This window comes from Phyllobates terribilis, unplaced genomic scaffold (assembly GCF_046119375.1).
Source record: "Phyllobates terribilis strain yellow unplaced genomic scaffold, ASM4611937v1 Scaffold_11__3_contigs__length_659146591, whole genome shotgun sequence".
Lineage (NCBI taxonomy): Eukaryota > Metazoa > Chordata > Amphibia > Anura > Dendrobatidae > Phyllobates > Phyllobates terribilis.
This window is the reverse complement of record NW_027362771.1, coordinates 390,359,214-390,384,567: the sequence shown is the minus strand read 5'-3', so window position 1 is coordinate 390,384,567 and position 25,354 is coordinate 390,359,214. Positions and strand designations below refer to the sequence as shown.

The 25,354-nt window shown below is 45.8% G+C and overlaps 1 protein-coding gene across 1 annotated transcript in view; it reads left to right on the top strand.

The window, feature by feature from the left end:
• Nucleotides 1–25,354, top strand: part of UNC13C (unc-13 homolog C) — an 861,108-nt gene that overhangs the window by 265,997 nt on the left and 569,757 nt on the right. Inside the window, exon 10 of the mRNA XM_073653015.1 lies at nucleotides 20,062–20,289. Coding sequence (XP_073509116.1) covers nucleotides 20,062–20,289 — 228 coding nt within the window. The remainder of the gene's footprint in view (nucleotides 1–20,061; nucleotides 20,290–25,354) is intronic.

Sequence of the window (25,354 nt, the reverse complement as noted above, 5' to 3'; positions counted from 1 at the left end):
GAGATGAACATAAACAAAGTGATCCCAGCAAGGCTATTAATTGATATAATTTGTGTGGAGTGCAACTTAAAATGTGTACTGTATCTGTTATGCGCCGGGCACTTGCTGGATCAGGAATGGGTTCTGAATAATCAGTGGATTCTGTGGTCTCCCAATCTGGTTCAGCCAGGGCTGATGCTGCACAGCATCGCTGTCGGTCCCAATGCCTAGCCAATGCACGAGAGGTACAAGTGGTATCTCATGTATTTGTGCCTAGCAACATGAAGCACAGGTTGCGGAGAGAGACTAGGCCACTGCAGCCTAAGTCTAAAATGCATCGCACTGAGCATGCCCGTGACATGGCGCACCGTGATTGGTGGTTCAGGAACCAGCTGACCCGGTGACCTGGCACCGCCTGATTGGTCACAGGCAACATCACCAATGGAGCTAGTTGTTTGGTTGTGCACGCATATCTCCGGGGCTCCTCTGGGAGCCATGTTGAGCGGGTCGGCTCGGTCCGGTAGCACGCCGGCTGAGTGCTCGAGTACCTGGCGGAAGTCACTCCCGCACACTAGCGCCTTCTCCTTGGCGTAGCGCCTTTGTCAAAGACAGGGCTACTGCTCCTAGTCCGGTCACACGTCTCCCTGCGGTTCTTGGAGATTGTGTGAACCGCTTTAGCGCCATTCCCCATAGCGTAGCGCCTGTATCAAAGACAGGGCTACTGCTTCTCCCACGGTCGCACGTCTCCCTGCGGCTCTTGGAGATTGTGCGAACCGTCTTACCCTTCCGTGTGCATTAACACGAAGGGCTAAGATAGTTGATAGGTGCGTCGCCGGTCACTCTCCCTCCGTGCAGTTAACGGAGATAGAGCGTACCGCTTTACCCGTTCCTGTGTGAAGTAACACGGAGGGGTTTTACATTTAAGTTGTCGCTTGCCTTTCCACCCGGAAAGAGTTCGGCAGCAGTCCTCCTGGCTGCATCGCGGACCCCGGGGTCGGTTGCATTCCTATTTAATAAAGTGTTTGCAACCGTCCCTTTAACAGTATCTATCTATGTGCATTTTTTTTCTTTTTACGTTGTAATCTGGTGAGCATGGATTGGAAAACTAATATGAGAAAATCTCCAGGCTCGTAAAATTCAAGTGTGAATGTGGCCTTGCATACATACAATGTTGACTACCTTTGTAAACACTTTGTTTTATCTTGTATTGATCCAGAGTTACAACATGCACAGCATCAGATTTCTCTACAATACTTTGTGCAAAGACTTCTCTTCTCAGAATACAAATCATCAGAGAAAGTATTCTGCAGGTCCTAAGCAAGCAAATAACTGTACATTTAGTTGTCTGTGAGAATAGACTATAACACATTTTGTAAGCCAGGATTAGTAAATCATCTCAGTTGTATAATTATATTATTCATTCTATAGTTATGTTACATATACTGAATAAACTATAAGCTGATGTTTAAAGATGTTGATTTGCTTTCCATTTTACTTTCGAGGGGAGGTATAAAGTTAACACCATGTATATATATACAGTACAGACCAAAAGTTTGGACACACCTTCTCATTTAAAGATTTTTCTGTATTTTCATGACTATGAAAATTGAACATTCACACTGAAGGCATCAAAACTATGAATTAACACATGTGGAATTATATACTTAACAAAAAAGTGTGAAACAACTGAAAATATGTCTTATATTCTAGGTTCTTCAAAGTAGCCACCTTTTGCTTTGATGACTGCTTTGCACACTCTTGGCATTCTCTTGATGAGCTTCGAGAGGTAGTCACCGGAAATGGTCTTCCAACAATCTTGAAGGAGTTCCCAGAGATGCTTAGCACTTGTTGGCCCTTTTGCCTTCACTCTTCGGTCCAGCTCACCCCAAACCATCTCGATTGGGTTCAGGTCTGGTGACTGAGGAGGCCAGGTCATCTGGCGTAGCACCCCATCACTCTCCCTCTTGGTCAAATAGCCCTTACACAGCCTGGAGGTGTGTTTGGAGTTATTGTCCTGTTGAAAAATAAATTATGGTCCAACTAAACGCAAACCGGATGGAATAGCATGCCGCTGCAAGATGCTGTGGTAGTCATGCTGGTACAGTATGCCTTCAATTTTGAATAAATCCCCAACAGTGTCACCAGCAAAGCACCCCCACACCATCATACCTCCTCCATGCTTCACAGTGGGAACCAGGCATGTAGAGTCCATCCGTTCACCTTTTCTGCGTCACACAAAGACGCAGTAGTTGGAACCAAATGTAGTGCCGGCGTCCCTGCCCTCTGCTAGGCAGGGACGCTGCTCCCCTCACCGCTCTGCTCCGTGCCCGGCATCTTCCCCCCGCTCTGCTGTCAGCGCGCGCTCCGTCCCGGCGTCCTCCTCCTGCTCTGCTCTCAGCGCGCGCTCCTTCCCGGCCCCTGTGCTTAGGGCGCGCGCGCTCCCCTCCTCTTAAAGGGGCCGCGCGCGCCGCCCTAAAGAGTCCCCGGCCAATGGCCGGAGGACTTCATCATATATAAGGCACCTCCTCCAAAATGGAGGTGCCCGAGCAATGTTGTTTGCACCTGTGTCTCACCTGTGCTTCAGCCCTCAGGTCCCGTTGCCAGTTACCTGCCAGTTTCCTGCTAGTTACCTGCCAGTTACCTGCCTGATTCCTGCCTGAATACTTGTTACCTGTCTGCCAGTCTGAGGTCCGACGGTCTGCCTTACTACTCCTGTCAGTCTGTCTAAAGGACCAGCCTGCCCGCTCACCTGGGAGCGCATATCAGCTACCTGCCTGCTTGCCTGAGGTCCGACGGTCTGCCTTACTACTCCGGTCAGTCTGTCTATGGACCAGCTTGCCCGCTCACCTGGGAGCGCTTCTCCGTTATCTGCCTGCTTGCCAGCCCGGAGGCTCCGTTGTCACGTGCTGTGACCACCAGCTATCTCAGAGACTCCTGCCCGCTCACCTGGGAGCGCATCTCCGTTACCTGCCTGCTTGCCAGCCCGGAGGTCCCGTTGTCACGTGCGGTGACCACCAGCTATTCCAGTGACTCTTGCCCGCTCACCTGGGAGCGCTTCTCCGTTACCTACCTGCCTGCCAGCCCGGAGGTTCCGCCGTCACGTGCCGTGACCACCTGCTATTCCAGAGACTCTCGCTTGCTCACCTGGGAGCACACATCTACCATCTGCCTGCTAGCCAACCCGGAGGCTCTGCCATCACAGGTCGTACCTACCCCTTACCCAGAGACTGCCCTGATCACTTGCCGTAACTCCCTGTCCGTTCACCCAGAGACTGCCACCCGCTCCCTTACAAGGGCCGCCCCCTTGTATAGTAGCTCAGAGGTTCCGCCTCCCGGACCCGTTACAGTTTGCTCGGGCCATGGAACCCGGTGGCACCCAAGCTCCCTCGCTCACGGACCTGTGTCATGAACTGTCCCGTCAAAGGTCCCAACAGGAGTCCATCCTGGGTCACCTGCGGAATGTCAATACTCGCCTGGACACTCTGATTGCACCACCTGCAGCCACTGCCAGTACCATGACTCGCAACCCGGCAGCTCCGCTACCCACTAATACCATGGTAACCTATCCCGGTCCCCGGCTGTCTGCACCTCCTCGCTTCGGAGGCGACTCCGTCCAGGCTCGGGGCTTCATAAATCAGTGCACCCTGCACTTTGAACTTTTGTCCCATCAGTTTAATTCCGACCGGGCCAAAATTGCCTTTATCATGTCCCATCTCACCGGGGAGGCCCTGGCCTGGCTAAATCCTCTATGGGAGAGAGGAGACCCCCTGGTGTCCAACTTGCCTGCTTTTCTCTCGGCTTTCCGGAAAGTCTTCGACGAACCCGGACGGAAGACCTCATCCGCATCCTCTCTGCTACGCCTCCGTCAGGAGGGTCTCACCGTGGGCCAATATGCCATACGGTTCCGCACCCTTGCCTCGGAGCTGGCTTGGGATAACGACGCTCTGGTATCCGTCTTCTGGGAGGGTCTGTCCGGTCGTATTAAAGATGAACTTGCTGGTCGGGACATTCCTACCTCTCTCGATGATCTAATAACCCTTGCCACCCGGATTGACCTGCGGTTCCAGGAGCGTGCCAAAGAGGTCACCCGTGAGAGAAGGATTCCACGTTTAGCTCCTACTTTCCAGAAACCCGTCATTCCCTCCATCTCTCCCCAGGTACACTCTCCTGAGCCTATGCAGGTCGACCAGACCAAGATGGTCAAAACCCGTCAGGACTCACGCCGTGCCGAGGGGAGCTGCTTCTACTGTGGCAGTAAGGAGCACCGGATCCGTGCCTGCCCGGAGAGGTCGGGAAACGCCTGTGTCTAGGTTCGCTCAGAGAGGTCCACCTAGACAAGAATAAATCCTCTCCATCCCTGCTGTTGTCAGTTTCGATCATCTACGGGGAGAACCGTTATTTCGAACTAGCCCAACTTGACTCTGGAGCAGCCGGGAACCTTGTTTCACAGTCCCTGGTTGAGAAATGCCGCATCCCCACCAAACCTCTGGCTGTACCCTTGTCTGTCGCTGCCGTGGATGGGGGCCTCTTACCTCGCCCCATTCAACTCATCACCGAATCCATTACCCTGCAGGTGGGAATGCTGCATTCTGAAAGTATCTCCTTTCATGTTCTGCCTGGACTCTCTCACGCCCTCTTGCTAGGTCTGCCCTGGCTCCAGAGACATGCACCCGTGCTAGACTGGCAAACCGGAGAGGTCCTTCGCTGGGGACAAGACTGTCATAAAACCTGCCTGGTTCCCGTCCATCCCGTCCGTCCCTCTCCTACCCCAGCTAATCTACCTGGACTTCCGATTCCTTATTGGTCTTATGCAGATGTCTTTAATAAAAAGGAGGCAGAGACATTACCACCACATAGACCATACGACTGTCCCATCGATCTGCTACCCGGTACTACTCCTCCCCGTGGGCGTATCTATCCTTTATCCGCTGCTGAGACCCGGTCAATGTCCGAATATATTGAGGAGAATCTGGCCAGAGGATTCATCCGGAAATCTACCTCCCCGGCGGGAGCAGGCTTCTTTTTCGTCAAAAAGAAGGACGGCTCTCTCCGTCCCTGTATAGACTATAGAGGCCTAAACCTGATCACGGTGAAGAATAAGTACCCCCTTCCGCTCATTCCAGAATTATTTGATCGTCTGAGGGGGGCTAGGATCTTCACCAAATTGGACCTTCGTGGGGCGTACAACCTGGTTCGTATTCGTCAGGGGGATGAATGGAAGACGGCATTCAACACCCGGGACGGCCACTATGAATACCTGGTAATGCCCTTTGGTCTCTGTAACGCTCCTGCCGTCTTTCAAGAGTTGGTCAATGACATCTTCCGGGACCTTCTCTACTCCTGCGTAGTGGTGTACCTGGACGACATCTTGGTCTTCTCTCCGGATCTCCAGACTCACCGGAGGGACGTTCGTCAGGTCCTGCTCAGGCTAAGGCAGAACCATCTCTACGCTAAATTTGAGAAGTGCCTCTTTGAGCAGACCTCGCTTCCGTTTCTGGGCTACATTATCTCTCAGACCGGCCTACAAATGGATCCTGAGAAACTGTCTGCCATCGAGAAATGGCCCCGACCGGAGGGGTTGAAGGCCATTCAGCGATTCCTGGGCTTCGCCAACTACTACCGCCTCTTCATACCACACTTCTCTTCCCGGACGGCCCCAATTTCTGCGCTCACCCGTAAAGGTACTAATCCCAAAGAGTGGCCACCCGAAGCAGAGGAGGCCTTTCTTTCCCTTAAACAGGCCTTCTCTTCCGCCCCGGTGCTGCATCGCCCAGATGGCAACAAGCAGTTCTTCCTGGAAGTTGACGCCTCCTCCTCTGGAGCCGGAGCGGTACTTACTCAAAAATCATCTTCCGGGAGGATGGTAACTTGTGGCTTCTTCTCTAAACTCTTCTCCTCCTCTGAGCGCAACTATTCCATAGGAGACCGAGAGTTATTGGCCATCAAACTGGCATTGGAGGAGTGGCGTTACCTGCTCGAGGGGGCTCTTCACCCGGTAATAATTTACACTGACCACAAGAACTTGGCTTACCTCCAGCATGCCCAGAGACTTAACCCGCGCCAAGCCCGGTGGTCCTTGTTTTTTGCTCGTTTTGATTTTGTCCTTCATTTTCGCCCGGCTGACAAAAACGTCAAGGCGGACGCCTTGTCTCGGTCCTTTCTGGTGTCTGATCTCGAGGAGGATCTGAAACATATCATCGATCCCGCCAGAGTAATGCAGGTGGCTCCCGTGAGTCTAAATCGTCTTCCTCCTGGTAAGACGTTCGTACCAGTACCTGATCGGGAGAAGATCCTACACTGGGGTCATTCGTCTAAACTAGCTGGCCACGCCGGTCAGAAAAAGACCCTCCAGCTTATTACCCGGCACTACTGGTGGCCTAACCTGCACAAGGATGTAATAGACTTTGTTTCTGCCTGTGTGTCCTGCGCCCGCAACAAAGTTCCGAGACACCTGCCGGCCGGCCGCCTCCTACCTCTGCCAGTACCTGCTGCCCCCTGGCAGCATATAGCGATGGACTTCATTACTGATCTGCCCGTCTCTGCCGGTTGTACGGTCATTTGGGTGGTCGCTGACCGCTTCTCCAAGATGGCTCACTTCATTCCACTGCCAGGTCTTCCGTCTGCACCCGAGCTGGCTAAAGACTTTATCCGCCACATCTTCCGTCTTCATGGCCTGCCCCGTCACATCGTGTCGGATCGTGGGGTACAGTTCACTTCCCGTTTCTGGAGAGCCACTTGTAAATTGCTGGACGTCACCCTGGACTTCTCCTCCGCTTACCACCCACAGTCTAATGGTCAAGTGGAGCGGATCAATCAGAACCTGACCAGTTACCTTCGGCACTTCGTTAATGCCCACCATTCTGACTGGGTGGATCTCCTGCCATGGGCCGAATTCTCGTACAACAATCACGAGAGCGAGTCTTCCTCCAAATCCCCGTTTTTTGTAGTCTACGGTCAGCATCCTCGGATCCCGTTTCCCGTCTCCACCTCGGCGGACAATCCGGCTGCGGAATCTCTTGTTAACAAATTTTCCTCCATATGGGAGAGTACCCGGTCCGCACTCCTTCTGTCTTCCGAGCGTATGAAAAGACACGCTGACAAAAAACGTCTGGACCCTCCTCAATTCCGCCCTGGGGATAAAGTCTGGCTCTCGTCCAAATATGTCCGGCTCAAGATCCCTTCCTATAAGTTAGGGCCTCGGTTCATCGGCCCACTGGAGGTCATCAGTCAGATCAATCCGGTGGCCTATAAATTGAAACTCCCGGCCAACTTACGGATCCCTAACTCCTTCCATGTGTCTCTCCTCAAACCTGTGGTGCTTAACTCTTTTTCCAAGTCTACAGGTACGCCTCCTGCTCCGGTTTCTGCTGAGGACGAGTTTGAGGTAGAGAACATTCTTGCCACCAAAAGGGTAAGAGGAAAGACCTTTTTTCTGGTAGATTGGAAGGGGTTTGGTCCTGAGGAGAGAACGTGGGAGCCCCGGGAGAACATCCATGCCCCTCTCATCCTTGCTAAATTTCTGTCTGGCCTAAAAAAGGGGGGGCCTAAAGGGGGGGGTACTGTAGTGCCGGCGTCCCTGCCCTCTGCTAGGCAGGGACGCTGCTCCCCTCACCGCTCTGCTCCGTGCCCGGCATCTTCCCCCCGCTCTGCTGTCAGCGCGCGCTCCGTCCCGGCGTCCTCCTCCTGCTCTGCTCTCAGCGCGCGCTCCTTCCCGGCCCCTGTGCTTAGGGCGCGCGCGCGCGCGCTCCCCTCCTCTTAAAGGGGCCGCGCGCGCCGCCCTAAAGAGTCCCCGGCCAATGGCCGGAGGACTTCATCATATATAAGGCACCTCCTCCAAAATGGAGGTGCCCGAGCAATGTTGTTTGCACCTGTGTCTCACCTGTGCTTCAGCCCTCAGGTCCCGTTGCCAGTTACCTGCCAGTTTCCTGCTAGTTACCTGCCAGTTACCTGCCTGATTCCTGCCTGAATACTTGTTACCTGTCTGCCAGTCTGAGGTCCGACGGTCTGCCTTACTACTCCTGTCAGTCTGTCTAAAGGACCAGCCTGCCCGCTCACCTGGGAGCGCATATCAGCTACCTGCCTGCTTGCCTGAGGTCCGACGGTCTGCCTTACTACTCCGGTCAGTCTGTCTATGGACCAGCTTGCCCGCTCACCTGGGAGCGCTTCTCCGTTATCTGCCTGCTTGCCAGCCCGGAGGCTCCGTTGTCACGTGCTGTGACCACCAGCTATCTCAGAGACTCCTGCCCGCTCACCTGGGAGCGCATCTCCGTTACCTGCCTGCTTGCCAGCCCGGAGGTCCCGTTGTCACGTGCGGTGACCACCAGCTATTCCAGTGACTCTTGCCCGCTCACCTGGGAGCGCTTCTCCGTTACCTACCTGCCTGCCAGCCCGGAGGTTCCGCCGTCACGTGCCGTGACCACCTGCTATTCCAGAGACTCTCGCTTGCTCACCTGGGAGCACACATCTACCATCTGCCTGCTAGCCAACCCGGAGGCTCTGCCATCACAGGTCGTACCTACCCCTTACCCAGAGACTGCCCTGATCACTTGCCGTAACTCCCTGTCCGTTCACCCAGAGACTGCCACCCGCTCCCTTACAAGGGCCGCCCCCTTGTATAGTAGCTCAGAGGTTCCGCCTCCCGGACCCGTTACACCAAAGATCTCAAATTTGGACTCATCAGACCAAAGCACAGATTTCCACTGGTTTAATGTCCATTGCTTGTGTTCTTTAGCCCAAACAAGTCTCTTCTGCTTGTTGCCTGTCCTTAGCAGTGGTTTCCTAGCAGCTATTTTACCATGAAGGCCTGCTGCACAAAGTCTTCTCTTAACAGTTGTTGAAGAGATGTGTCTGCTGCTAGAACTCTGTGTGGCATTGACCTGGTCTCTAATCTGAGCTGCTGTTAACCTGCGATTTCTGAGGCTGGTGACTCGGATAAACTTATCCTCAGAAGCAGAGGTGACTCTTGGTCTTTCTTTCCTGGGGCGGTCCTCATGTGAGCCAGTTTCTTTGTAGCGCTTGATGGTTTTTGCAACTGCACTTGGGGACACTTTCAAAGTTTGCCCAATTTTTCGCACTGACTGACCTTCATTTCTTAAAGTAATGATGGCCACTCGTTTTTCTTTACTTAGCTGCTTTTTTCTTGCCATAATACAAATTGTAACAGTCTATTCAGTAGGACTATCATCTGTGTATCCACTAGACTTCTGCACAACACAACTGATGGTCCCAACCCCATTTATAAGGCAAGAAATCCCACTTATTAAACCTGACAGGACACACCTGTGAAGTGAAAACCATTTCCGGTGACTACCTCTTGAAGCTCATTCAAGCGAATGCCAAGAGTGTGCAAAGCAGCCATCAAAGCAAAAGGTGGCTACTTTGAAGAACCTAGAATATAAGACATATTTTCAGTTGTTTCACGCTTTTTTTTGTTAAGTATTTATTTCCACCTGTGTTAATTCATAGTTTTGATGCCTTCAGTGTGAATGTACAATTTTCATAGTCATGAAAATACAGAAAAATCTTTAAATGAGAAGGTGTTTCCAAACTTTTTGTCTGTACTGTGTATATAAAAAAAATAAGACAAATCAAAATGACACTAATTTGATGTGTATTACATCTGCCTCATAAAAGCCTATGGATATTGTTCAGTATATTTGTGGGTAATTTTGGTATGGCTAAATATATTGTAAACCCATTGTTAATACTATAGAAAATACAATAAAAGGTAGAAAGGACTGATATAAATGAATTTCCTTGCACAGCTGTCAGAGATAAATCAGTAATGCATAATAAAAAGATAAATACAGTATATAATAATATCGTATGATGCTAAGGAGAAAATATTGTCAAAATATTCCAAGAACTCTGAAAGAAATATTGATAGTGTTAGATATTGGATTAATTCTGAAGGACAGTTGGTTAACAAGCGTGCGTGTTTAATGGTGTTCACCCTGAATGTGTGGTGTCATTTTTCAGATTGTACTACCACAGCTTCATGTGAAGTATTAAGGAACTGGCCAAGCATGTAAAGATGTGTATTCTGAGCAGTCACTGTTTCCAAATTAGTATGGATGAATCGCTAAACCACAAACTTCATGGATGAGATGCAATGGCTGAAATATAGTCAGCAACATGTAGTAAAAGTATATTTTTTTCATTTTGTTTGAACATGAATTTAAGAATGCGTCCCTTCATATTGGAATAGTTTTGGAGCTTTTAAATATTTGCAGGGGTGATCTCTAAGGCTAAGTGCCCACGATGCAGAAATGCTGCATATTTTTTCCGCTTCTCCTTGGCAGGAAAAACGCATGCGGATTTTACATGCATTTTTCCCGCCAGGTAGAAGCGTTTGTCAAGCGTTTTTGCATGCATTTCTGCATGTGAGTTATCAAGCGCTTTTCCAAACGATTTTAGCATCACTTGGAAAAGTGCTTGACAACTTGGTCACACTATATAAATCCATGCAACCGGCATGGATTTATAGTAGTGTGACCAAGTTAGTTAAAAAAAAAAAAGAATAAGAATGGTAAAAAATAAAGATTATACTTACCTTCCGATGCCCTCCCTGTGTTTTCTCCGCTCCGTCCGGTGTCTTGGGCGGCTTGCGGTGGTGTGAAGGACCTGCGATGACGTCATTGAGTCATGTATCAGGTCACATGACTCAATGACTTCATGGCAGGTCCTTCACAACACATCAACCCATACAGCAGACCAGACGGAGCGGAGAAAACACCGCGAGGACATCAGAAGGTAAGTATAAACTTTATTTTTTATTTTAAATTCTTTTTTTTACAGGTTCTATTGTACCCGAGTCTGGAGGAGAGTCTCTTCTTCTCCAGACCTGGGTTCCATCCGCTCATTGAACCGTGTGATATGAGCATGTGCAGATGCAGTGATGTGGATGTCACGCGGTCCAATGCAAGTCAATGGCGGCGATTACGCTGCGTGTCCGCAAAATTAATGGACATGCTGCTTATTTTTCCACAATGATAATCCGCAGCGGAAATTTCCACAGCATGTGCACAGCACATGCGGCTTATCATTGGGAACCATGGGGCACGTATTACCAAGCGTTTTTTAAGCGTTTTCGCTGTGGAAATTCCATGGCAAAAACGCTTGAAAAACGCATAGTGAGCACGCAGCCTGAAAGGACAGCATTCAGTAAGTATGATACAGTATATACACAAGCATACTGATATGAACTAGAGAATACTTCTGCTTGTGTCCTTTATATGCTCGCTACACAAAGTGTTCAGTGTATGGTGTATGTCATGTACTGTACAGTATATACATATTTCTACACATATATACCCTTATCCTGCTCTGTATGCTAAGTGCAATTCTCATCACTATCTCTTTTATTCTGTATTATTTTGTATAGTCCTATATATATATATATATATATATATATATATATATATATATATACACTGTACATATACAGTACAGACCAAAAGTTTGGACACACCTTCTCATTTAAAGATTTTTCTGTATTTTCATGACTATGAAAATTGCACATTCACAGTGAAGGCATCAAAACTATGAATTAACACATATGGAATTATATACTTAACAAAAAAGTGTGAAACAACTGAAAATATGTCTTATATTCTAGGTTCTTCAAAGTAGCCACTTTTTGCTTTGATGACTGCTTTGCACACTCTTGGCATTCTCTTGATGAGCTTCAAGAGGTAGTCACTGGAAATGGTTTTCACTTCACAGGTGTGCCCTGTCAGGTTTAATAAGTGGGATTTCTTGCCTTATAAATGGGGTTGGGACCATCAGTTGTGTTGTGCAGAAGTCTGGTGGATACACAGCTGATAGTCCTACTGAATAGACTGTTACAATTTGTATTATGGCAAGAAAAAAGCAGCTAAGTAAAGAAAAACGAGTGGCCATCATTACTTTAAGAAATAAAGGTCAGTCAGTGCGAAAAATTGGGCAAACTTTGAAAGTGTCCCCAAGTGCAGTTGCAAAAACCATCAAGCGCTACAAAGAAACTGGCTCACATGAGGACCGCCCCAGGAAAGGAAGACCAAGAGTCACCTCTGCTTCTGAGGGTAAGTTTATCCGAGTCACCAGCCTCAGAAATCGCAGGTTAACAGCAGCTCAGTTTAGAGACCAGGTCAATGCCACACAGAGTTCCAGCAACATCTCTTCAACAACTGTTAAGAGGAGACTTTGTGCAGCAGGCCTTCATGGTAAAATAGCTGCTAGGAAACCACTGCTAAAGACAGGCAACAAGCAGAAGAGACTTGTTTGGGCTAAAGAACACAAGGAATGGACATTAGACCAGTGTAAATCTGTTCTTTGGTCTGATGAGTCGAAATTAGAGATCTTTGGTTTCAACCACCGTGTCTTTGTGCGATGCAGAAAAGGTGAACGGATGGATTCTACATGCCTGGTTCCCACCGTGAAGCATGGAGGAGGAGGTGTGATGGTGTGGGGGTGCTTTACTGGTGACACTGTTGGGGATTTATTCAAAATTGAAGGCATACTGAACCAGCATGGCTACCACAGCATCTTGCAGCGGCATGCTATTCCATCCGGTTTGCGTTTAGTTGGACCATCATTTATTTTTCAACAGGACAATGACCCCAAACACACCTCCAGGCTGTGTAAGGGCTATTTGACCAAGATGGAGAGTGATGGGGTGCTATGCCAGATGACATGGCCTCCACAGTCACCAGACCTGAACCCAATCGAGATGGTTTGGGGTGAGCTGGACCGCAGAGTGAAGGCCAAAGGGCCAACAAGTGCTAAGCATCTCTGGGAACTCCTTCAAGATTGTTGGAAGACCATTTCCGGTGACTACCTCTTGAAGCTCATCAAGAGAATGCCAAGAGTGTGCAAAGCCGTCATCAAAGCAAAAGGTGTCTACTTTGAAGAACCTAGAATATAATACATATTTTCAGTTGTTTCACACTTTTTTGTTAAGTATATAACTCCACATGTGTTAATTCATAGTTTTGATGCCTTCAGTGTGAATGTACAATTTTCATAGGCATGAAAATACAGAAAAATCTTTAAATGAGAAGGTGTGTCCAAACTTTTGGTCTGTACTGTATATGAAAAGAAAAGTACAGTGGGCAGGAGATTTCTATACATGCCATACATTTTGCTGGAAATGTAATAGCTGTGTCTGAAAACGCACCAAATATTCATTGTGGGAACTTAGCCTAATACTGCAAAGTCTATCTGCTGGGCTTTTTATCAATGTGTCCAGTGTGACATCATTGTGTATTTATGATAGATAAACCTAGTTATTCTAATGCTTGTGACAAACAAGCTGACTCGTTTCCAGCATACAAATTTATTTCTACTCCATCTATGAAAGTTTGGAGACCATGAGTAATAAGCATTCCTTGTACAGACAGTTGCACAAGAACAATCTGCAGAGTAAATAGTACAATCTATCTTCTAATTTATTATGGTAATGTGCCGAGCATAACACACTTATTCATGTTTAGTATAAGGTTTAACAAACCCCATGAAACGGAGAATGTTAGAAAATAATTCTGTATGTCAAATTTCCCTAGATGTTAAATAATTTTGTAATTTATCATAGTAATTGTGTTATATGAATGTGATTTATTAGCAATATACTATTTAGTAAGACGTTAGCCGAGCTGTATATTCATGTTTATTTCCCATCTCTGTTGCTTTACTTATGTAAGCCCTTCTATTAAATGACCACTGCTAATTTGCCTTATTAAAATATGGCAAGTTATGTGCAGTTACATGTATCAGACTCAGATATTAATATCCATTTGAATTAGTATCTTGCTAGTTAGGACTTGTTCATACATCCATACAAGCTTCCACATAATTGCTGCAAGACCTAGATCCTCTGTGTGGTCAAATTCAGGTCATTTGAACTGCTAAGTGGTCTGAGTCTTTTGGATGCCAAAATTCAACCGCATTACAGCTGTTGGAATGAGGCCATAGGCTCTGTCCATTTGCTCTATTTTTGCTAAGGTTTGTCAGTTTTTATCTTCATGAGAGAAAAAAAGCATCACTCCAGCATTTTTTTTTATTTCACCTCCGGTTAGGTATTAGTAATATGTGTTCTGTATGTAGAGTTAAATGCTTACCAGTTGTCATCTTCCGTAGTTTCCAGCTCCGCTTTGGACCACGTGTCCACAGTTGTGACCAGCCTGATTAGTCTAGTATTTGCTATGCAGACATGAAGTCACTTCTCAATGTAAGTCTATGAGACTCAGAAGAAGGCTCTCTTAGGCTTACATTAAAGGGAATACATCAGCAGGACTTCACACCACAATCTTTTTATATGCGTATGTAGCTCTTTCACAGAAAACTCCAGCAATACCATCACTGGCCAGTCAATTTCTCCCTTACTGAGAAATCAGCCTATGAGTTGATATGCAATAGAGGCTGAAGAGTTATTTGTAGATGTGAAGCCTCTGTCACTCCAACTCTATTCCCCGCCTAGAGTCAGCTCCTTATCCTGCATAACAACTCATTTCCCTGAAGTCACACAGCATAGAGACTGTCTGTCAAGCAGTAGGAGGCGGGGCTGAGTGGGAAATAGAGCTGGAGTGACAGAGACTTCACATCTACAAATAGCTCTTAAACCCCAATTGCATATCGATTCATATCATGATTTCACAGTAAAATAGGAATGGACTGACCATGCAAAGGTATTGCTGAACTTGTCTTTGAAAGAGATACAGGTGCAAGTAAATAGTTTGGGGTGTGAAATCCTGTTGACAGGTTCCCGTTAAGAGATAACTTGATGGTTGGCAGTGATTTCTGAACTGTGGTCACGAGACAGATCGGTGCGGCTCTGGAAACAGCAGAAGACAAAGAGTGATAAGTATTTTTCTACACACAGAACATATATAACTGTTACCTATCTGGTGATGAGATAATAAAAAACAGCAGAATTGTACTTTTTTAACCTTCCTATTCTTACAGCTTCATATGTGAAATCACAGCCAAAAATATATTACAATTGTGCTTGTGATGTACAGTATTAGAGTCCATACTGACGCAATTCGCTAAGAAAAGCTTTGTACATGAACTGCGTATGGAGCTTTTTCCTGTAATTTCAACCTTCATTCTTTCTTTACCTATTATGTGCAGTTACTTACCTATCCTTTACTTATCCTTACAACTCCAAATTAGTTAGTACTATATTAAGGCACCTATTGAGGTGTATGGAACCTTCCTGTGCCTCTATATATTTTTGTAGGAATCCCAAAAGTTAGATCCATCCATATATAAAGCTGAGCTTTTCTTGTAATGGTCAAACTATACCCCATGTGCTCCACAGTTTTCATCTGAAATAGTGAATGAAATAATGAAAATATAATTTTGGCATAATTGCTTACAGAAGTTCATTAAAATCTTGTGAAAACTGTGATGAAATCTATGCTGTTGCCTTTGAAATATGACATTAATAGCTTTGAATAACTTTCCTCCTTTATTTTTTTAACCAAACTTCGGGCAACACAATGTTTTTATGGAATACAATTAATGATAATAATGATCATATGTAGTGGAAAATTTATTTCTCCCAATAGGAACGAGGTTAATTTGCATGCAAATTAAATATGAAATAAACTTTGGAGGAGTAGAAAGTAATATAGAAAAGCAATATAACTGTGCAGTACAGCGCAATAAACAAAAATAATGATGCTAAATAATGTGCTGAAAAGGTTACATTGTATTAAAGAATGGATGCCAAGTGTAATTTTAAGAATACATGGTGAAGTGGAAAATTCAGTTTGGCCGTTGTTAAAGCGTAAGCTATCTTTCATCAGTACATCACTTTATGATTGATTAAATAGTAATGCACTAAAATATACTTATAATATTATAGAAAAATCTGAGAAAAATGTAGTTGTTGAAAATAAGTAGAGATGAGCAAACCCAAACTTAAAAGTTCGGGGTTCATACCAAACAGTTAGTTTCCGGTGCTAAACGCCGAACATGGACTTCTCCCGGAAGTCTGTTGCAATGTTCGGAGTTCCTGTGGAAGGAGAGAGAGAGAATATTTTCCAGCTCAAAAGTTTGGGTACCCTTTGTTTTCAATGGTGTTCGAGTTCTGGTTCAAGTTTGGGTACGCTTCTGGTATCCAGACCGAACTTTGGAATAAATTTCGGGTCGAGTACCAGAACCCAAACTTCCACAGGTCCACTCATCCCTAAAAATAAGAACTCACACAGGTTGCACAACTAATCTATTAGGCCCTGTTCACATGTCCACTCGAACATTGCTTTTGTCTATTCTGTTTTAGGAGCAGAAAAACAGAAAAATTGATCCATTTCATCAATAATGCAAATGAAAGCAGAGGGGCCTCATTGATTATTATGGGATTCTTCTGGGTTATAATTTTCCATAATGGTAAAAAAATGCTACATGCAGGAATTTTTTTCCCATTTTAAAAAATATTATTATTATTATTTATTATAGCGCCATTTATTACATGGCGCTTTACATGTGAAAAAGGGGGTATACATAGCAAAAACAATTACAGAAATCTTGAAAAAAAAACGCGACGGCAAACTGGTACTGAAAAAGAGAGGACCCTGCCCGCGAGGGCTCACAGTCTACAAGGGATGGGTGAGGATACAGTAGGTGAGGGCGGAGCTGGTCGTGCAGCGGTGTGGTGGAATGAAGGTTACTGCAGGTTGTAGGCTTGTCGGAAGAGGTCGGTCTTCAGGTTCCTTTTGAAGGTTTCCACGGTAGGCGAGAGTCTAATATGTTGGGGTAGAGAGTTCCAGAGTAGGGGGGAAGCGCGGGAGAAATCTTGTATGCGATTGTGGGAAGAGGAGATAAGAGGGGAGTAGAAAAAGAGATCTTGTGAGGATCGTAGATTGCGTGTAAGTATGTACCGGGAGACGAGGTCACAGATGTATAGAGGAGACAGGTTGTGAATGGCTTTGTATGCCATGGTTAGAGTTAATTAATTAAGGGAACCCTCTGTTATTGTTTCCATAACGATGCAATGGTTCACTTATTCAGTTTGTCTGTCCCTGAAACAAACATGAACATGTGTGTGAACAGAGGCAAAAAGCTCCATGAGTTGGGGATGTCCACTGGTAATTAATCCTCCAAATAATTTTAAAAAGGGCCCTGCACTTTCTGAAGCTAGCCTTATTCTCTGAGCATGAAGTACGGAGTGACAGCAATTGCCAGGTTTTTAGAATACTGTGATTGCCCTAACATGTAAAGCTAGGATTACACCATATTTTGGGGTTCTATTTGAAACAGTCCTTCAAGTATTTGATTGTATGCAATTTACCGTACTTCTGTTAAAAAAAAGTTGCAAACAGTTTTATTGAAAAGTGTTAAGCTATATGGATGTAAACTAGCCAAAGTATTCCAAACAAGACATCCATGACATATTGTCCATTGCTCCAATAACAGTCTATGGACCTGATAGACATGCTCGTTGGGAATTTTTTTCTGGTATATATGCCAAATGCTTGAAGGCAGCCTATTTTTTTCTGCACACGGTAGGTGAACCAAGGCAAATTAAAACCTTATTGCTTGTATTTATTACATTATAGGTTCAGTATAAACTATTGTTAATGGCACAATTGCACAGTTGTGGCTAAAAGTTTTAAGACTCACAAATTGTGGGAGAATTTCTCCTTGCAGGATGTTTAGATACTATCCTTTATTTGTGGCAGTGTTACTAGGCCAAATTGTGAGTGAGCCCACTGCCTGGATTAAAAGCAACTCCACACATAAATAGTCTCAGGATGCTTTACTGTTGGCATGACACAGGACTCATGGTAGAGCTCATCTTTTATTCTCCGGACAATCGTTCGTTTAGATATCTCAAACTGTCTGAAGGGGGCTTTATAAAAGAAAATAACTTTACAGCAGTCCTCTTCTGTCCAATGACTGTACTTTCTGAAATTGTCAGTCTGTCCTTGATGTTTTTCTTGTAGAAAAGTGGCTTCTTTGCTGCCCTACTTGACACCTCCTAAAGCTTTTTCTATCATGAAACCTGTGTCATAGCAACAGTAAACCCAACTGAGACCAATTTCTCCCAATGATTTAGGAACAATTTGGTGATGAATAAGGCAAAAGTGGCTTGGTCACCAAAACATTTAATTTTTGGGTCCATGACCTGGATACTTTCCAGAACTCCATTCCATTGAGAACCTGTGGTGGTGGTCAATCCTCAAGAATTGGACCATCAAAAACATAAACATTGTTTATAAGCTCCAAACACTGAGTAGGCAAGAATGATTGTCATCAGTCAGGATTTGTTCCAGAAGCTGATATTCAGCTGCCAGGGCGTATTGCAGAAGTCTTAAAAAATCTTTACATAAACTTGATCCATTTGTCAAAAAAAAATGTAAAAGGCTATGTGCCCACAATGCAGAAATGCTCCGGATTTTTTCCTGAGTGTTTCTGCATCTCCCTGGCAGAAAAAACGCATGCGGATTGTACATGCGAATTGTACATGCGGATTGTACATGCGGATTGTACATGCGTTTTTCCTGCCAGGGACATGCAGATGTGAAGCGTTCTTCACATGCATTTCCGCATGCGGGTTGACAAGCACTTTCCAAGCAATTTTAGCATCACTCGGAAAGTGCTTGTCAACTTGGTCACACTATATAAATCCATGCAAACGGCATGGATTTATATAGTGTGACCGTAAAGAATGGTAAAAAATAAATATATACTTATCTTCCGATGGCCCCCGGAGTCTTGCTTCACTCTGTCCTGGCTGCCGGCAGATCGCTGTACACTACACTGAAGGACCTGCCGTCACATGACTATGTCGTCAGCGCAGGTCCTACAATCCACCGTGATCTGCCGGCAAGGGAGGACAAGCGCAGCGGGGGCCATCAGAAGGTAAATATGATATTTATTTTTTATTTTATTCTTTTTTTTACAGGTTCAATGGTACCCGGGTTCGGAGGAGAGTCTCCTGTCCTCCACACCCGGGTACCATCCGCACATTGAAACGCTTGGATTCCGCATCTACAGATGCAGTGATGTGGATTACATGCGTTTCAATGCAAGTCAATGGCGGTGAAAACGCAGCGCTTCCGCATAATAATTGGTAGTGCTGCGTTGTTTTCCGCAATGATAACCCGCAGTGGAAATTTCCACAGCATGTGCACAGCACATGCGGATTATCATTGGGGAACATGGCAGGACTTCTACCATGTGTTTTTTAAGCTTTTCTGCAGTGTTTTTGCCGCTGCGGAAACACTTAAAAACCGCATCGTGGGCACACAGCCAAAACGTATGAAATGCTTATAGTTGTACCATAGAAAATCTGACTAAGGCTGTGTGCCCACGATGCGTTTTTTAAGCGTTTCCGCAGTGGCAAAAACGCTGCAGAAATGCTTAAAAAACGCATGGTAGAAGGCCTGCCATGTTCCCCAATGATAATCTGCTGTGCACATGCTGCGGAAATTTCCGCTGCGGATTATCATTGCGGAAAAAAACGCAGCACTACCCATTATATTGCGGAATCGCTGCGTTTTCGCTGCCATTGACTTGCATTGGAACGCTTGGATTCTTGGATTTTTTACCATTCTTTACGGTCACACTATATAAATCCATGCCGGTTGCATGGATTTATATAGTGTGACCAAAATTTGTGTCATTTTCAAAACTTTTCACCATGACTGTACTGCTAGAGGATTGGAATAAGAGCAAAGAAGTTTCATTTGTCATGGCATATGGGTACAATAATTGATCACCATGAATAGTGACACAATTAATTAAGAAATTAATGTACATACAGTATATATTTTTAGAGCGTTAAATTGTTACAGAAACTTGTATATTTTGGATTTATAAAACGATTCACAACAAGTCAGCAACTCTTTCTTCCCGAAAAAGTGCTACACCTGTCCACAGGTTGTGTATGGTTTAGCATCTCAGCACCCTTCATTTCAATAGAGCTGAGCAGCAGTACCAAACCTAAACCATGGGCAGATGTGCCACTGTTTACTGAAGATAGCAGCCTTGTTTTTTTTCCTATACTGTACAGCTCAGTAAAGCCAGTTTCTTCTTGCCACAGCCTGCTTTTTTGTCCCAATACACTTTTTTGATTATTTTCTATTCATTTGTTAGGAGCTGCCGAAAAAAGTTCCAAACATGGAGCAGAAGACAAGACTCAGCACATTATTATGGCAATGAAAGAAAGGATGAAAATTCGAGAAAGAAACAGACCTGAAGTTTTTGAGGTCATTCAGGAGCTTTTCCAGATATCGAAAGAAGACTTTGTACATCATACAAAATCAGCCAAGCAGAATGTTCTAGATGGAACATCCAAGTGGTCTGCCAAAATTAACATCACAGGTAACGAGCAGTGTCTTCTGTAATCTGTGTCAGAGCACATACAGCAACTATTACCTGTAGAGTAGTATACAATTTTATGGTTTATCTGTACAGTGCTTTTTTATTTGGTTTATTGGAAGAAAATAGCTCTGTTCAAACATCACACATTTATTACATTCGACGTTAAGCCCTGCTAAAAATTCCTAAATGTATTCATAGGGACCCATGCATCCCTCAAATTGTAATCACTTGTCTCTTTGTTATATGCTGGGCAATATGAACTGAAAAAAAACATTTTTTTTAACTGTGTATTAAAGTGTAGTGCCTAAACAGTAGCATGTAGAAGTATATATTAGGTTATACTCTCAATTTACAGTCATGAGAAAAGTACACCCTCTTTGAATTATATGGTTTATGTATAAGGATAAAGTAAAAAAAAACACGGTCTTTATAAGGTCTTAAAATTAGGAACAAAAAGTAAAAAATACTTATCAGCTCTCCTGAAGTGTAATATAGCCCTGGGATCTTTCATTAGAGGTAGAGATGCATGGAAAAATAAAATCCCAGCTGGAGGATGGGCGAGGCACAAGAGCAATAGGAAAAATCCAGCAATCCCAAAAGAAAAAATATTGTATCTTTACATTTAATGAAACTCAATTAAAAACATATTAAAAGGGAATAGGAAAAGAAAGGATGATGCGTTTTGAACCAGCATGGTTCTTACCCATATCATATATGAGTAAGAACCATGGTGGTTTGAAACGCATCTCCTTTCTCTAATTTTTTACTTCTTTTTTCCAGTTCCCTTTCAATATGTTTTTAATTGAGTTTCATTAAATCTGAAGTTTTAAATACATTTTTTTTCTTTTGGGATTGCTGGATTTTTCCTATTGCTCTTAAAATTTGGTAAATACAACCTCAAATGAGCAACAATATATGACAAATTACACTGTGTTATTGATTATTTAAAAAATGCTAAGCCAAAATGCAGAAGTGGGAGAAAAATTAAATACACCCATGAATCAATACCATGTAAAACCACCTTTAGCAGCAACAACTTGAAGTACCGTAATCGTTTCATGTATGACTTTATCGGACTCTCACATCTTTCTGAAGGAATTTTGGTCCACTATTTTGAATACGTCTGATATCTTCAGCTTGTCACAACTTTTAGGTTAGAATCACACATCTTTTTGTTGCAGTTTTTTTAGCTGGATTCAGCAAAAAATGAGAAATATAAGTCCTTCCTTCCCCACTCCTATTGAATATACTTTGGATCAAGAGGTTAAATGAAAAATACTCTCTGGATTTCTTTCATCCCGGAAATCAATAATGGCTTATACCACCAATTTTACTAATGTTACAAGTATAGTAACTACTGTATGACATATCGGAAGCTCCTTTTGACTGGTTTCCTGCCTTATTTTGCCTTTCTCCTGAGAATGGTAATGAGAACTACTTACTGTTGGGATGGGGAGCAGGAAAGTATTTTAGTTCAAATTTCCTTTAGCTTCAGAAATCTTGTATATTGCATAACAAAGCACATGCGGGGCTAGGTGGTATTTTTTTTTTTTCATTTCAAAGAGTATGTCTGCTTGTTCAATAGGTGCTTGCTACACTGAAATTTCAATCTTTCACCTGAATTAGGCATAGATGGATTAGAGTCAGGAGAGCGATAACGCTGGGTGCATCAAGAACATAGCTGGTTTCATAGATAACGGAATAGACATGGCTTAGGATCCTTCTATTTATTTGATTTTATCTCAAGAGACATAAGAATTGAAAACATTCTGAGCATTATTTTTGCCTGCCCCAAAGAAATATTTGTTAGCATTAATCTCTAAAAAATAGAAGAATGCAGTTCTTTACAGCTTTTCTGCTTGCTGTCACTAACGATCCTCATAAAGGTACGAGATTTGTTACAAGAGAGACTGATACACTGTAACAAGCCATGCAGTCTTATCAGTTGGATGTGATGAGGGCATTTTTTCAGCCTCTGAATGTAAAGGAGGATGTGTCCATTAGATGACAGCAAGTAGAAATCCTAAAAAGAGTGTGTGTTTCATTCACAAAGTTAATCAGTCTTATTTACCTTCTCATAAGATTTTGCATTGGACAAACTGTACATTCAGATTTCAAATTTAAAGAGGTGTTCTCAAAATCACAACATTTCACCTAGCTACAAGACTGGTGATGCGGTACAGATCGCCCATGTTTGATGCCACTCCATTTGAAGGCTGACGGAAATTGCCAAGTACAGTTCTTGACTATCTTTGTCAGTCCTACAGTCAATGATGGTGTCACCTTTTATCAGTGTTGGTTGTCCTAATGACAGAAGGTCCAGTAATTACACACTGCTTGTGCATTGGTAACCATTACTCAGTTCTGGAACAAGGATCTCCAAGTTCTGCCACATTCACATGGTGTAACGGGTCTGGGAGGCGGAACCTCTGAGCTACTATACAAGGGGGCGGTCCTTGTAAGGGAGCGGGTGGCGACCAGGGTAGACGGGCAGGCAGTCACAGCAGGTGACCGGGACAGTCTCTGAATGAACGGACAGGAGGTCACGGCAAGTGACCGGGGCAGTCTCTGGATGAACGGGCAGGAGGTCACGGCAAGTGACCGGGGCAGTCTCTGGATGAACGGGCAGGAGGTCACGGCAAGTGACCGGGGCAGTCTCTGAGTAAAGGATTGGTACGACCTGTGGCGGCAGATGATAGACGTGAGCTCCCAGGTGAGCAGGCGAGGGTCTCTGGATAATCGGGTGGTCACAGCATGTGACGGCGGAGCCTCCAGGAAGTCCAACAGACAGGTAGCAGATGAGCGCTCCCAGGTGAGCGGGCAAGAGTCTCTGGAATAGCAGGTGGTCACAGCACGTGACGGCGGAGCCTCCAGGTAGGCAAGCAGGCAGGTAGCGGAGGAGCGCTCCCAGGTGAGCGGGCCGGAGTCTCTGGAATAGCAGGTGGTCACAGCACGTGACGGTGGAGCCTCCAGGAAGGCTAGCAGGCAGGTAGCAGATGTGCGCTCCCAGGTGAGCGGGCAGGAGTCTCTGGAATAGCAGGTGGTCACAGCACATGACGGCAGAGCCTCCAGGAAGGCTAGCAGGCAGGTATCAGATGTGCGCTCCCAAGTGAGCGGCCAAGCTGGTCCATAGACAGACTGACAGGAGTAGGAAGGCAGACCGTCGGACCTCAGGCTAGCAAGCAGGTAGCAGGAATATCAGGCAGGAAACAGACAGCAAACTGGCAGGACTCTGGCAGGAATCAGGCAGGTAACTGGCAACGGGACCTGAGGGCTGAAGCAGAGTAGTGAACAGTGCAACAACATTGCTCGGGCACCTCCATTTTGGAGGAGGTGCCTTATATATGGTGAAGTCCTCCGGCCATTGGCCGGGGACTCCTTAGGACGGCGCGCGCGGCCCCTTTAAGAGGGAGGGAGCGCGCGCGCGCGCGCCCTAAGCACAGTGGCCGGGAAGGAGCGCGCGCTGCCAGCAGAGCGGGAGGAGGGCGCCGGGCTCGGAGCAGAGAGGTGAGAGGAACAGCGTCCCTGCCTAACAGAGGGCAGGGACGCCGACGCTACAGTACCCCCCCCTTTAGGCCCCCCCTTTTTTAGGCCAGACAGAAATTTAGCAAGGATGAGAGGGGCATGGATGTTCTCCTGGGGCTCCCACGTTCTCTCTTCAGGACCAAACCCCTTCCAATCTACTAGAAAAAAGGTCTTCCCTCTTACCCTTTTGGTGGCCAGAATGTTCTCTACCTCAAATTCGTTTTCAGCGGAAACCGGAGCAGGAGGCGTGCCTGTAGACTTGGAAAAAGAGTTAAGTACCACAGGTTTGAGGAGAGATACATGGAAGGAGTTAGGGATCCGCAAGTTGGCCGGGAGTTTCAATTTATAGGCCACCGGGTTGATCTGACTGATGATTTCCAGAGGACCAATGAACCGAGGCCCTAACTTATAGGAAGGAATCTTGAGCCGGACATACTTGGACGAGAGCCAGACCTTATCCCCTGGACGGAATTGAGGAGGATCCAGACGTTTTTTGTCAGCATGTCTTTTCATACGCTCGGATGACAGAAGGAGTGCGGACCGGGTACTCTCCCATGTGGAGGAAAATTTGTTAACAAGAGATTCCGCAGCCGGATTGTCCACCGAGGTGGAGACGGGAAACGGGATCCGAGGATGCTGACCGAAGACTACAAAAAACGGGGATTTGGAGGAAGATTCGCTCTCGTGATTGTTGTACGAGAATTCGGCCCATGGCAGGAGATCCACCCAGTCAGAATGGTGGGCATTAACGAAGTGCCGGAGGTAACTGGTCAGGATCTGATTGATCCGCTCCACTTGACCATTAGACTGTGGGTGGTAAGCGGAGGAGAAGTCCAGGGTGACGTCTAGCAATTTACAAGTGGCTCTCCAGAAACGAGAAGTGAACTGTACCCCACGATCCGACACGATGTGACGGGGCAGGCCATGAAGACGGAAGATGTGGCGGATAAAGTCTTTAGCCAGCTCGGGTGCAGACGGGAGGCCTGGCAGGGGAATGAAGTGAGCCATCTTGGAAAAGCGGTCAGCGACCACCCAAATGACCGTACAACTGGCAGAGATGGGAAGATCAGTTATGAAGTCCATCGCTATATGCTGCCAGGAGGCAGCAGGTACTGGCAGAGGAAGAAGGCGACCGGCTGGCAGGTGTCTCGGAACTTTGTTGCGGGCACAGGACACACAGGCAGAAACAAAGTCTTTTACATCCTTGCGCAGGTTAGGCCACCAGTAGTGCCGGGAAATAAGCTGGAGGGTCTTTTTCTGACCGGCGTGGCCAGCTAGTTTAGACGAATGACCCCAGTGTAGGATCTTCTCCCGATCAGGTACCGATACGAACGTCTTACCGGGAGGGAGACGACTTAGACTCACGGGAGCCACCTGCATTACTCTGGCGGGATCGATGATATGTTTAGGTTCTTCCTCGAGATCAGATACCAGAAAGGATCGGGACAAGGCGTCTGCTTTGATGTTCTTGTCAGCCGGGCGAAAATGTAGAACAAAATCAAAGCGAGCAAAAAACAAGGACCACCGGGCTTGGCGCGGA